The sequence below is a fragment of the Aquarana catesbeiana genome, linkage group LG13 (genome assembly GCF_042186555.1).
Source record: "Aquarana catesbeiana isolate 2022-GZ linkage group LG13, ASM4218655v1, whole genome shotgun sequence".
NCBI lineage: Eukaryota > Metazoa > Chordata > Amphibia > Anura > Ranidae > Aquarana > Aquarana catesbeiana.
In genome coordinates, this window is record NC_133336.1 from 28,189,787 (window position 1) to 28,203,421 (window position 13,635).

At 44.8% G+C, this 13,635-nt stretch overlaps 1 protein-coding gene across 6 annotated transcripts in view; it reads right to left on the reverse strand.

Annotated features, from left to right (window-relative positions):
* The window catches only part of EXOC3L4 (exocyst complex component 3 like 4), a 147,012-nt gene that overhangs the window by 9,668 nt on the left and 123,709 nt on the right, over positions 1 to 13,635 (reverse strand). For all 6 annotated transcript variants that reach the window (XM_073609561.1, XM_073609565.1, XM_073609567.1 and 3 more), the window contains exons 10-11: positions 4,848 to 5,000; positions 33 to 154 (exon numbers count right to left, since the gene is read on the reverse strand). In XM_073609561.1, the coding sequence (XP_073465662.1) occupies positions 33 to 154; positions 4,848 to 5,000 (275 nt within the window). The remainder of the gene's footprint in view (positions 1 to 32; positions 155 to 4,847; positions 5,001 to 13,635) is intronic.

Consider the following 13,635-nt stretch of genomic DNA (forward strand, 5'->3'; position numbering starts at 1 on the left):
TATGTCTGTTAAAGAACTTAGTATTATTTTACCTGACATCTGGGTAAAGGTGATGCAAATCTTCTAATTTAGGTTTGATTTCCTCTTTTTTCTTTGACCCAATGATTTCAGAAATGCAGCATATTACTTCATACAGGCCTTCCCGGTTGGATCCCTTAAACAAACATAAAATACATGTAAATCAGAAGTGACTAAAAAAAAGCAATCATTGTTATGTGATCTTTCCTGAAATTCCCATGAGCTGGCACACAACAGACACATGACACTCTACAGCTTGAAGGGTTGCCCCGGGCAGTGCCAGGAAGGATGTCAGATACATTCAGAGCCATAAAAAAAACATTTCCTTGTCTGTGCATCAAAGAGAAACTTTTAAACAAGTGGAGGAGGAAACAAATGAAGAAATGAAATGCAACTAAAAATTAAAAACATCTTATTTCAAATTTCTTTATCTCTCATTAAAAAGTTTTTTTTCTTTGCTTTTATTTCTAAAAAAGTCTTTGACAATACCCTATAACTCAATGTAGATCCTGACTTTTCTAGAGCACCGAAAATCTTAAGCAACTGCCATTTTGTTCTCATAAAGTACTTGTTTTCTCCTTTTTCATTCTTTGTTGCATATCAGTGCTATTGATCTCCTCCAGCCTACAGTGCATTGAAAAAGTATTCATTTTGTCATGTTACAAACAAAAAGGTAAATGTATTTTATTGGGATTTTATGTGATAGACCAACACAAAGTGGCACATAAGTGTGAAGTGGAAGGAAAATAATAAATGGTTTTCACATTTTTTACAAATAAATATATGAAAAGTGTGGGGAGCATTTGTATGGCGCCCCCCCCCCCCCCCCCGAGTCAATACTTTGTAGAACCGCCTTTCTCTGTAATTACAGCTGCAAGTCTTTTTGGGGGTGTCTCTACCAGCTTTGGACATCTAGAGTGAAATTTTTGCCCATTCTTCTTTGCAAAAGCTCAAGCTCTCCATTAGATGGAGAGTGTTTATGAACAGCAATTTTCAAGTCAGAGATTTTTAATTGGATTTAGGTCTGGACTTTGACTGGGCCATTCTAACACATGAATATGCTTTGATCTAAACCATTCCATTGTAGCTCTGGCTGTATGTTTCGGGTCATTGTCCAACTAGAAGGTGAACCTCCGCCCCAGTCTCAAGTCTTTTGCAGACTCTAATGCCGCGTACACACGGGCGGACTTTTCGACCGGACTGGTCCGACAGACTTTCCAGCGGACTTCGGACGGACTTTTTAATGAACGGACTTGCCTACACACGATCACACCAAAGTCCGACTGATTCGTATGTGATGACGTACACCGGAATAAAATAAGGAAGTTGATAGCCAGTAACCAATAGCTGCCCTAGCGTTGTTTTTTGTCGGACTAGCATACAGACGAGCGGATTTCTGGGTCCGGCGGAGTTACGACGTAAAGATTTGAAGCATGTTCCAAATCTAAAGTCTCAGATTTGCGACTGGAAAAGTCCAGTGAAGCCCACGCACGATCGGATTGTCCGCCAGATTTGGTCCGTTGGACAAGTCCGGTCGAAAAGTCTGACCGTGTGTACGCTGCATAACAGGTTTTCTTCTAAGATTGTCCTGTATTTGACTCCATCCATCTTCCCATCAACTCTGACCAGCTTCCCTGTCCCTGCTGAAGGGTGATGTGCAGTGTTAGTTTTCCCCCACACATGGCATTTTGCTTTCAGGCCAAAAAAGTTAAATTATGGTTCCATCTGACCAGAGCACCTTCTTCCACATGTTTGCTGTGTCCCCCACATTGGTTCTCGCAAACAGGACTTCTTATGGCTTTCTTTCAACAATGGCTTTCTTCTTGCCACTCTTCCATAAAGGTCAGATTTGTGGAGAGCACGACTAATAGTTGTCCTGTGGACAGATTCTCCCACCTGAGCTGTGGATCTCTGCAGCTCCTCCAGAGTTATCAAGGGCCTCTTGGGTGCTTCTCTGATGAATGTTCTCCTTGCCCAGCCTGTCAGTTTAGGTGGACGGCCATGTCTTGGTAGGTCTGCTGTTGTGCCATACTCTTTCCATTTTCGGATGATGGATTGAACAGAGCTTCGTTAGATGGTCAAAGCTTGGGGTATTTTTTTTATAACCTAACCCTGCTTTATACTTCTCCACAACTTTTATCCCTGACCTGTCTGGTGTGTTCCTTGGCCTTCATGATGCTGTTTGTTCACTAAGGTTCTCTAACAAACCTCTGAGGGTGGAGAGGTGGACTCTCTTTACTAATTCGGTGACTTCTGAAGACAATTGGTTCCACTAGATTTTAGTTAGGGGTATCAGAGTAAAGGGGGCTGAATATTAATGTACCCCACACTTTTCAGATATTTATTTGTAAAAAAAATTGAAAACCATTTATCATTTTCCTTCCACTTCACAAGTATGTACCACCTTGTGTTGGTCTATCACATAAAATCCAAATAAAATACATTTACGTTTTTGGTTAGAACATGACAAAATGTGGAACATTTCAAGGGGTATGAATACTTTTTGAAGGCACTGCATTTCAACCACTTCACCTTACAGCCACTTGTCCCACCATTGGCAGAATGGCATTCCTCGGGGTGGGTTTCCTGATGGTGGTCTCAGTGGATGATGCCTGGATAATCTGCATGGACAGAGCCACTTGTAGACTCCACAATGGGAGCATATGCCACAGGAACACAACTAGGAGGTACATAATATTGCCAAAAGTATGTGCCCCCCCCCCCCGCTATTATAAATCGTGGGTCCCCATACAGTCTGACAGTTCGAGCTTGCCCTGGTTAATATAGAAGAAGAACTTGAATCTAATTTTCTAAAGCCACAGCAAAGGGGGCTTGATCCGCCTACCCCTGAAAATGAAATGGCTCCATATTTGCCCCCCCACGCTAAACTGATGGGCCCCAGAATTTTTTTTTTTTTTAAAGCTGGGAGCTGCAATATTAATTTGCGCCCAAAAATACAAAAAGAGTCCCCTCTCTGCCCTGGGCCCCCTGCCAAACTTAAGGGGTCTGAGTCCAGTACAGGAGGGCTGGCTACCCCCCTTTCCAGTAAAGGGTACTGGTAATACTACAGCTAACAAAGACATTTTGGACATTCATGGGCTTTATGCACTATGCAGTCAAGAGGGCTTTCCCAATGAGATCCCCAGATAGGGTGCTGTAACTGATGATGTAGGATGGGCAACAGGGTTCTTCTGCAAACTCCAAGTATTATCCCAGGGTACTTTGGGCAATCGTATCCCTGCCCTCAGGAACCTTTCCCTGCCCTAAGCCCATCTCTCCCTACCTAGTGTGTATCTGCCCCTATCTGCATACTCCCCACACTGCAGGGCACGCCATACTGAACCAGCAAGGGATAATTCAGTTGGTTGCCGGCTGGTCAGTAAGTTGAGCTGGCAATTTTCTTTGGTTTTGTTTGACATGCATCTCCCCTCCATGTGCTCCTTGCTGGGGGAAGTGACCATTTGTTTGTACTGTTGGAATCCTGGTGAGGGGATGCACTGGACCCCTTTGCTACCATTGTACTATGTGCTGGGTGTCCAGTGTGCCCCTGTGCCGTTAAGGAGGGGTGGGCTCCCTCCAGGCTCACCTGCCCTCTATCTATCCATTATTATGCATGTGCATCCACTGTGGAGGCTCTCAAAAATGTATAGAGTTAGGACTGCAGATAATACTGGGGTGCTGTGAAGTGTCTCTGCAGCATATGTATGTATTTGCAAATGTGTGCAAACTAAACCCCTGTTTTTAACGCATACTGTTAGACAGGATGATTTGGTTGGCTGCAGGCTGGTCGGTAAGCTGAGCTGGGAATTTTCGTTGGTTTTGTTTGCTATATATATTGCATCTTGGGGTCAAGATGGCCGCCCAAGACTCGGGAGAGTGCTATGTCCAATCAGACACAGGCTCTCCCAAGATGGCCACTAGAAGCCCAGTGCAGAGGACAAGTCAACCCTACTGAACACCTTTTGAATGAATTGGAATGCTCATTGTGAGACAGGTCTTCTCATCCATCATCAGTACCTGATCTCACAAATGCGCTTTTGGCTAAATTGGCACAAATTCACAAGCCAAGACGCATTCCAAAATCTTGTGGAAAGCCTTCCTCAGAAGAATGAAGGTTGTTATAGCCACAAAGTAAGAGGGGGCAACTCTATATTAATGGTCTGTCCAGCCAGCTCATATAGGTATGATGGCCAGGTGGCCCACAATTTTGGCCATATACGAGTGTAGTTGTCCCTCCACAACAGGAAGTACCTGATCAAGGACCTGGATCACCAGGTATTCTTCTTCTTCAAAAAAAAAAAGTTGCAGATACAAAAAAAAAAAAAAAACCACTTTTAAAATAGCATTATGATAATATTACTTGTTAAAGTGGGCATCCAGATTCCATTAAGCCCCCTGCCCGCAGACCCCCACAATCACAGCCCAGGGCTGTGAGGAAGAGGCCCTTGTCCCCATCAACGTGGGGACAAGGTGCTTCGGGGTGGGAAGGGCAGAGCCATCCCTGCCCCAAAGCACTCACCAACCCCCTCCAAATTTTAAGGGGATGTGGCCTGGTATGGTTTAGGAGGGTGGGGGGGGCGCTCGCTTTCCGCCCGTCCTCTTTCATGGCCAGCCAGGCTGCATGTTTGGATAAGGGTCTGGTATAGATTTTGGGGGGGACCCCACGCTGTTATTTTTTAAATTTTGGCGTAGGTTCCCTTTAAAATCCACACCAGACCGTAAGGTGAAAAATGTGGGGTCACACCCAGTTATCATACAAAGGGTTCCCAGTAATATTTTCATATTGGTAAATTGTGGTACTGCCCCCCCCCCCCCAAGAAGTGACTTACCATGTCTTCAGCGACTGAATTGAATAATTTACACTCCTCTTTCATTCTTTCAGCAGCTTTCTTCCGGTTTAATGGATTAAGGCTCACCTTCCGCTTCATAATCTGTGCAATGTATTCCTTCACTAGATATTTGTGCACCCTGCATGCCATTTCCTGGGGAATAAATATCACATTTACATACAGGCCAACGACATTTGCACAATAACCAGCAATACTTCAGAACTATCCAGCAGCATACCCATACTCTCCATACTCACAGGCCAGATAATAATTCCTCCTACTGACACCAATGATGGGGCACTATTTCTTCCCCTGACACCAATGATGGGGCACTATTCTTCCCACTGATATCAATGATGGGCCACAATTCCTCCCACTGACACCAATAATGGTGCACTATTCCACCCCCTAATACTATTCCTCTCCCTAATACTAAAGATGGGGAACTATCCCTCCGATGACACCAATGATGGGGCACCATTCTTCCCACTGACCCCAATGATGGGGCACTATGCCTCCCACTGACACCAATGATGGGCACTATTCCTCCCACTCACAGAAATGATGGGACACTATACCTCTCACTCACACCAATGACGGGGCACTATTTCTCCCACTAATACTAAAAGATGGGCCACTATTCCTCCCACTCACACAAATGATGGGGCACTATTCTTCCCACTGACACCAATGATGAAGCACTATTCTTCCCACTGACACCAATGATGAAGCACTATTCTTCCCACTGACACCAATGATGAAGCACTATTCTTCCCAATGATACCAATGATGGGGCACTATTCCTCCCACTCACATCAATGATGGGGCACTATTCCTCCCACTCACACCAGTGACGGGGCACTATTCCTGCCCCAATACTAAAGACGGGGCATTGTTTTACTCCAGCTTGCCACACTCTGGCCCCTATAAAGTCTTAAAGTGGTTGTAAACCCTTACAGACCACTTTAACCTACAGGTAACCCTAGATTAAGGCTTACCTGTAGGTGCAAGAAATATCTCCTTAACTTACACGGCTAAGGAGATATTTTCCTAAAAACGGGCACCGATGTCTATGGCGCATTTGCGCCATAGACAACGGCGCAGGCGCACTGAGCGTGCCGTTAGTAAAGGCGATCATGCCGCCACTGACGGCTCCCGCGCGCATGCGCCGGAGTGACGTCATCGCTGCTCCGGCCAGTCACAGCGCCGGAGCAGCGATACCCGGAAGTCACTCCGGGTATAATGGCGGCGATGGAGGAGGTGAACGAGGGTCGCTTCGGGGGCTTCGATCTCAGGTAAGTGATTCATAATGAGCTAGTATGCTATGCATACTAGCTCATTATGCCTTTGTCCTGCAGGGTGTTTTTTTTTTTTTTTTTTTTTTTTAGAGAGGGTTTACTTCCTCTTTAAGAACAGTTAACTGGCCCTTTGTTCAAAAAGTTTGGAGGCCCCTGCACAAGAGGAATGGGAGTCTCATGGGTGAAATTGTTGGGTATTTTGCCAACTGGAATGGCAGGAGAGCAAGGAAAGACACGCATATGTTACTGGGTAGGGGGGCATTAAAGCAAACCTTTTGCTTTGCAACGCATTGCTAAAACACTGGTTTGCTTTAGGAGTGGAAGCTCAGATCATACACACAGCTGAGTGATCAAAGGAATGACTTATCCCTTCCCTCTTCTTCTCTTGTATTCTAACTGGGTAACTAGCTGTGACCCTTGGAATGCAGCTGGAATTGGCTGTATTTGGTCATCTCAAAATCTTATCAAGTCAGCTGTTGGTCTGCTTTAATACATCTTCCTTTACGTCACTTTTGTTTTGTTCAACTTATTTCTCCTGTGTCATATTAGTGTGGTGTACAACCTTGGCCGGTGGTTCAGATGTGGGGACCAGTTAAAGGGCCGTATCAGAGGAAACGGAACTTGCCTAAAGATGAGGTCGCTTGCTCAGCATCAGGATCCAGGTGCAACTAAGGAAGCAGATCTGCAGTGCAGTAAGATTTATGAACTGAGTCCAAAGTTCATCCACATATAGATAACCATCTGGCCATAAAGTGAATCTACCATCGCCGGCACAAATCATATATATCTGAAGGGTCAGTCCACTTAAAGCTTATTTTTCAGCATCTAATAGGTGGTGGAAAGACAAGTTGGCTGGCAGTTTCTGTTGGGGATTCTACTGGTGGGATATCTGTGCTGAGTTCCTTGTGCTTTTGGCCATTTTGAGGGTCTCCCACCATCCCTGCTGGGTATTTCTTTGTATATTATGGAGCACATTGACTGTCTAACCCAACTGTTCTCAACCAGGGTTCCTCCAGGGGTTGCTAGGTGTTCCTTGAGCTGTGACTGATTAACCACTTTAGCTCTGGAAAGGTTTTACCCCCTTCATGACCAGGCCATTATTTGCCATTTGGCACCGCTCTACTTTAACTGGGGATTGCGCTGTCATGCAACGCTGTACACAAATGAAATTTAGGGCTACGTTCACACTTGTAGGACTCCAAAGCTCCCCTTTGGAGTGCAACTTTGACGCAGCTGCGGATGGGTGTAACTTGGATACAACTTTGGCTTTGACCAGTGATAATGGAAAACTGTTGCAATGTACAGTGGAACCTTGGATTACGAGCATAATCCATTCCAGAGGAATGCTTGTAATCCAAAGCACTCGGATACCAAAGCGAGTTTCCCCATAGAAGTCAATAGAAACAAAGATAATTTGTTCCGCATTGACTTCTATTACACACAATACCGCATGTGGCCAGAGGTGGGGGGGGCGCCGAAGAGCCTCGGAAATACTCGGGGACAGCTCGGCTGAACTTGGAAAGCCTCGGAAACACGGAGTATTTCTGAGTGTTTCTGAGTATTTCCGAACGGCTCCGAACCGTTATGAGTGTTCCCAGCGCCCCTCCCCCACCTCTGGCCAAATGCGGTACTGCACCGCCCATTAGCTTGAATCCTGCTCGTTTTGCAAGACAACACTCACAAACCAAGTCAGAATTTAAACAAAATGTTGCTCGTCTTTCAAAACACTTGTTAACCGCGGTTCCACTGTATAACATTCAGGTATGATTTTCATGCAACTTTTGAGGGTTAACATTGAAGTCTATGGCCCTCAAGTTGCACGAAAGTCGTACCAAAGTAGTGCATGAACTACTTTGAAGTTGCTGCAACTTTAGGTCGCACAAACATGAATGGTTATTATTGGAAAACATGGAGAACATTGTCATGCGATGTGTGTGAAGTGTGCTGCTTTTACTAGGAGATCTCTCCGTTTCTCATCTCTGCTTTGCAGGGATGAGAAACAGACATCTCTCCCTCTGCAGAGATCTCTGTGCTGTTTACCAACACAGAGCTCTGGGCTGTGATTGGACACAGCCGATCAGCAGGTCCCAGCCGTGAATCACTGGCCGGGATTTGCTGACAGGCTCCTGCTGTGTGCAGTCACAGCAGGAGCCAGCCTAAACTTGGAACGTAGGCGTGCGCACAGGGTGTTCCAGGTGTGCCTGGGCACACCCTAATCACCTCGTGTAGTGCAGATTCCCCCTGTTAAGACCCCTGATATTCCACTAAAGCCTCCTAACGGGGCTCCCAAAAACGTGCAAAAAAAAAAAATTACAAAAAATAAAATTGTAAAAAATAATTAAAAAAAAAAAAAAAACTACTGACACCATCCACTGCATGACTGACACCATTCTCTGCCCTACTGACACTGTCCACTGATATACGAACACTGTCAGTATATATACACATGCACACACACACAACTTTGGGGTGCACACCCTAATGCAATAGGCTGTGCACACCTATGACTCGGAAGTAGGCCTAATAGGTACAGTGGGGGCAGGCAGTCACTAAGTGGTTAACTTTCCTTTTGATGGTGTCTGAAGAGTTCCAGAGCCAACACCACTTGGCAGAGTCAGCAGCAAGATAACAATGTTTTTTTTAGCTATCTCTAAAGGAGGCATTCTTCCTATGGACCCCAGATGAGCCAATCAGGGCTCTCTTGCTTTGTGCAACACTGTCAGTTTAACTTGGTGGGCATGCTTACAGGAGGGCAGGGTAAAGGGTGGGACTTCATTAATGTGATGCACCTTCATTTTGCAGCAGTGTTGCTGACCTCCAGCAGCATTTTTTTACTGACAAAGCATGAAGAATTTACTGACAACCTAAAAAAATGACAGAACTTCTATTAAAAACGAAGACAACCCGAATTTAAACAGTACAAACACAATATGGAAACACTCAAAATACCCATAGCAAATAATTTGTTCGGTTTACACTTAATTTGTCATGCTGTGTTGACTTTTTATCAGCCCCCGATATTTACAGACAGTAGTAAAAAAAAAATCACAGATTTTTGCAAACTGTCAGTAAATTTACTGACGGTTGGCAACCCTGTTTTGCAGTCACAGGCTAGGGTGGATCCTGAATGTCACATGCATTCACCCAGCTGTTATGAATTTTTCCCATATTTTGTTAAATATGATTATTTCCTATGAGCATCCATGCCATCTAGAGGCCATGATGTGGCATTTTTCCTGAAATGCCTCAGGAAGGAAGCCTGTACGGGGCTTTCCACGATTAATAATTAATTTAATATATCATGCGGCTCCCCCCCCCCTCCTCCCATCACTCCGGTTTTTGCCAAAAGTGCAGCCTCTTGTAGGTCTGTTTTCTTAACTTGTGGCCATCCGTCCTCCTGTGGTTAAGTGAGTTCCACTGCGCTGTCTGGATCCTTGGGCAATATCCTTAGGCATATTATCTGGGAGGCTTGATGTACAGCCGTCAGTGGTAAATATAATTTTCTAGATTCATAATGTACTCTTTTGGAATGAGCATTCTGTATTGTTTGGTTTTCAATGTACTTATTTATATATTGTATTTTCTAGAAATCTGTAGTTTTTTTCCCCCTGAAGAAGACCTCTACTACATATGGTCGAAACGCGTTGGGGTTTTCCCCAGTATGATTTTTTATACATATGCCATGTTTTAATGTCCACTGTACAGCTGTATTAATATGCATATTATGTATGTTTGCCAGCCTCCGTCATAGAGCTCATGTTTTAACAGGTAGCTATGCTTCTGTAAATTATTTTTGTAATAAACATTTTTTAGAATCATTTTGGGCTCTTTTGCTGCATTACAAAACCCCATAGGGAAATTCTTTCCATTTTCTTCACTTTCATCGGGCGTGCAGCCAATTCTTGCTCGTCCATTGTATCGCTTCTCCATTTTTGGGTAATAAATGCTATAGAGATGTCAAAAATGTAAAATTTACTAAGCATTTCAGCAGCTTGTTCTCTCTTGATATTTACACAACCTGTGGTTAGGCTTTACTGCAATTTTACTGTCTACACCCAAAACCCAACCAGTGCGGTTAGCAAGAGTTGCAAAAACACTTCCGCTTTTTACAGTCACAAATTGCAGAGCAGTTTACAGAATCTCGTCTAAGGTGTCACAAAACAGAACTTGTCTAGAAGCCTGGTTCAAATAAAACACTTACAATGTCATAAAGTTCTCACATAGAGGATTTTCTTTGACATTTCTGATTTACATTAAAGCGGTATTAAAAACCCAAAACTAAAAATGTAATATATTGCAGCTTACCAATCATTAGATGTGGTGGCTGCATTTGTTTTCTTTTTTAGGCCTTTTCACTTGGTGATCTGCCCAGTAACACACCTCCTGTATTAGAGCGCCCCCACTCTGGATGAAGGAGACAGTTCTGGACAGCAGTATTGTTAATCTGGATGAGGGGAGTGTTATGGCGTGTACACACGACTGGACTTTTTCGACCGAACTCGTCCGCCGGAACGAATCCGTCGGACAATCCGACCGCGTGTGGACTTCATCTGACTTCCGACGGACCTTTTCGGTCGAAAATCAGACGGACTTTAGATTTGGAACATGTTTCAAATCTTTCCGACGGACTCGAGTCCGGTCAAAGTCCATTCGTCTGTATGCTAGTCCGACGGACGAAAACCGACGCTAGGGCAGCTATTGGCAACTGGCTATCGACTTCCTTATTTTAGTCCGGTGTACGTCATCACGTACGAATCTGTCGGACTTTGGTGTGATCGCGTGTAGGCAAGTCTGTTCATTCGAAAGTCCGTCGGAAGTCCGTCGGTAAGGCTGTCGGAACTTTGATGCCGAAAAGTCCGCCCGTGTGTACACGGCATTAGATGTACTAGCAGATTTAGATACACTAACAAGTTGAAGCCAAACTCCAGCCAACCCTTTACAAGCAGTTACAACAAACAGTGTTGTTCAGTGGCGACCGCTAATAAGGGCGGAGGGGGGGGGCAGGGGCACCACCCCCTTAATCCATGCGCCCGGCCCCTAATCTCCATGTGGGGGGGGATGCATTGATTTTTTAAGCACATGACTAGAGCCGGAGGCTCTAATTGGCTTTGGAAAGGGTGAGCTTGTGGTGCAGAGCACTGCGCCCCGAGCCCACCCACTTGTGTGACATTAGCGGGAGGAGATGCAGGGGAAAGCCGCGACCAGGATGAGGTAAGGGAGGCGCTGGCAGGCAGCCTGTTGGGCAACGGTCAAAAAAAAAATTGAGCACCAGCCGCCACTGGTGTTGTTCCTTTTGGGATAAAAGTTTTACATAAATAAAAGCTGATCATTGTAAGCCCCCCTGTCGGTGATAAATAATTTGTCTCAACACTGCTACATCTGCAGAATGGCTTGAAAAACAACAGACTTACTGGCTGGATCGCCAGGTGAAAATAAAAAACAAAGCTTTAAAAAAAAAAAAAAACTAATACCAGATACTATTACAATACCATAGTTGTTGGTCTACCTCTACACATCCCCTCCCCTCTTCTGTCTGTAGCCAGACTGATGTGCTGAGAGGGTTTTACAGCTGCTAGAAAAAGACTGAGCCCTTTGGAAACTGACCATACAGTCATCCAGTAGCCTTATTTCTGCCTGCAGGCTTGATTGGGATTATTTTCATATGCACCAATGGTACAAGTGGGCCCCAACACTAGCCATCTGAAGAGTTAGGACTAAAGACTGCCCCTTTTCAGCTGCTACACGGAGACCTTCCCCTATTGCTAAGAGGTATCTCTCAAGGGACCTTGCACCATATCCTAGCTATTCTCCTAAAGTGCACTCTATATTAGTTATAGTATTGTTACTCACATTGGAGTCAATGCTTATATACACACTGTTTATTGCTGACTTTATGTGTTGATTTCAAGTGGCATGATGATTATACTTTCTAGTGGACCATGTCTGACCGGAAGCCGTCCCCGCTGGGAGAAGATGGTAATTATTGCTAGTGGCTATAGCAGCCGCTAGTGATAATCGCAAGAGAATCCAGCAGGCTGGTTGTACCCAAGTTAATCAATTGATCAACTTGGTACATTCAGCCTGCCCATTAACAGTTCGAATCTCGGCCGCTTCCATCTGAAATGGCAGAGATTCAATCCGTGTATAACCTGTCTTAGAATAAGAGGGAGGTGAAGCCTCAATTAATCTACATGTAATATCCCTCCCCCATTGTGTTTAGCTGGTTAGTGAGCATGGAGGAGGAGGGAGTGGGCAGTCATTTACCACTGTGTATACACCCATGTGTTTGACTTTATAGTCACATGGGCTGCTCAGATGTGATAGGTGGGAAATGCTCAGCATAGAAAATCACTGAAGACTGAGCATGTTCAGAGCTGGCAACACTGCTGTGCAAAATCCCTAGCTGAATTGGGGACATGGACAGGAGGGGGAGATAGAAAGCAGCAGGATCCACCAGTTTTTTTGCAGAAATCGGAAACGTAATCCAGTGGCGACTGGTGCTCCATTTGTTTTTGTTTTTTTCAAGAAAATGTATTTGGTTTTTCAATAAACAATACAGAGATGACTTAGCATGCAGACAAATTACCCATGATACAGTATTTGAATATCATGAGGGTCTGCATGAGAACATCTAAAGAAAGAGGGGGGAGGTGGAGTATGGGGGGGGGAGGGATTGGAGGGGTGGGGAGAGTGAACCCAATCCGAGTGTAAATAGTCTGTGCTACTCGGAAGCTCGGATAGTCTAACAGATGTACTTAGAGCCGCAATTTGAATGGCAAAGGTGTGACCTGGAATCTGGCACTTGTGGCCTTCTGAATAGTACCTTTGTTCCTGCATTGCCACAGCTATATGCTCGGCAAGTTAAAGATGGTGTCTATGTAGTCATCATGTTTGAAGTTCAGTGGGGATGGATGTAGAGACTGTCTTTGAGACTGTACTTCCTTAGATGTGGCCACCGTGGGTCCAGGAAGATTCTACGTTGAGTGTGGATGCCGTTTGGTATGTGGCTGGACCATAAGGGCGTGACGATCAGTCATTGAGTGTGCTGTATCCATATACTGGTACCATTTATGGTGGAATCGGGGGATTTTGGTGGTTCGAGAGGATCATGTCCAATTTCTCTACTCTAAGAAGACTCATTAGGTTGGCCTTTAAGTCCTTGATAGTAGGAGGAAGAGAGGATGTCCATTTCTTAAGAATTGCTCTTCTAGAAGCCATGTAACAAGTAATAAGTCAAGCCTTATTGTGTTGCAGGATTTTAGATTGTTTCTTAGGTAGATCTTGTTTGGGGCTTTCCAGGGATCCGAACAGTAGTATGAAAATGTTCTTTTGTGGGCAAAGCCCTGTGATCGTCGCCATAAAAAGCTCCACTTGATTCCAGTAATGTAGGATATGGGGGCAAGACCAGAGTCTGTGCAGTAGAGAGGGCTTGTGGCAGCTACATAGAGGACATTTAGCTCGATCTGGGAATTCTTTGGAGGTCAGATGAG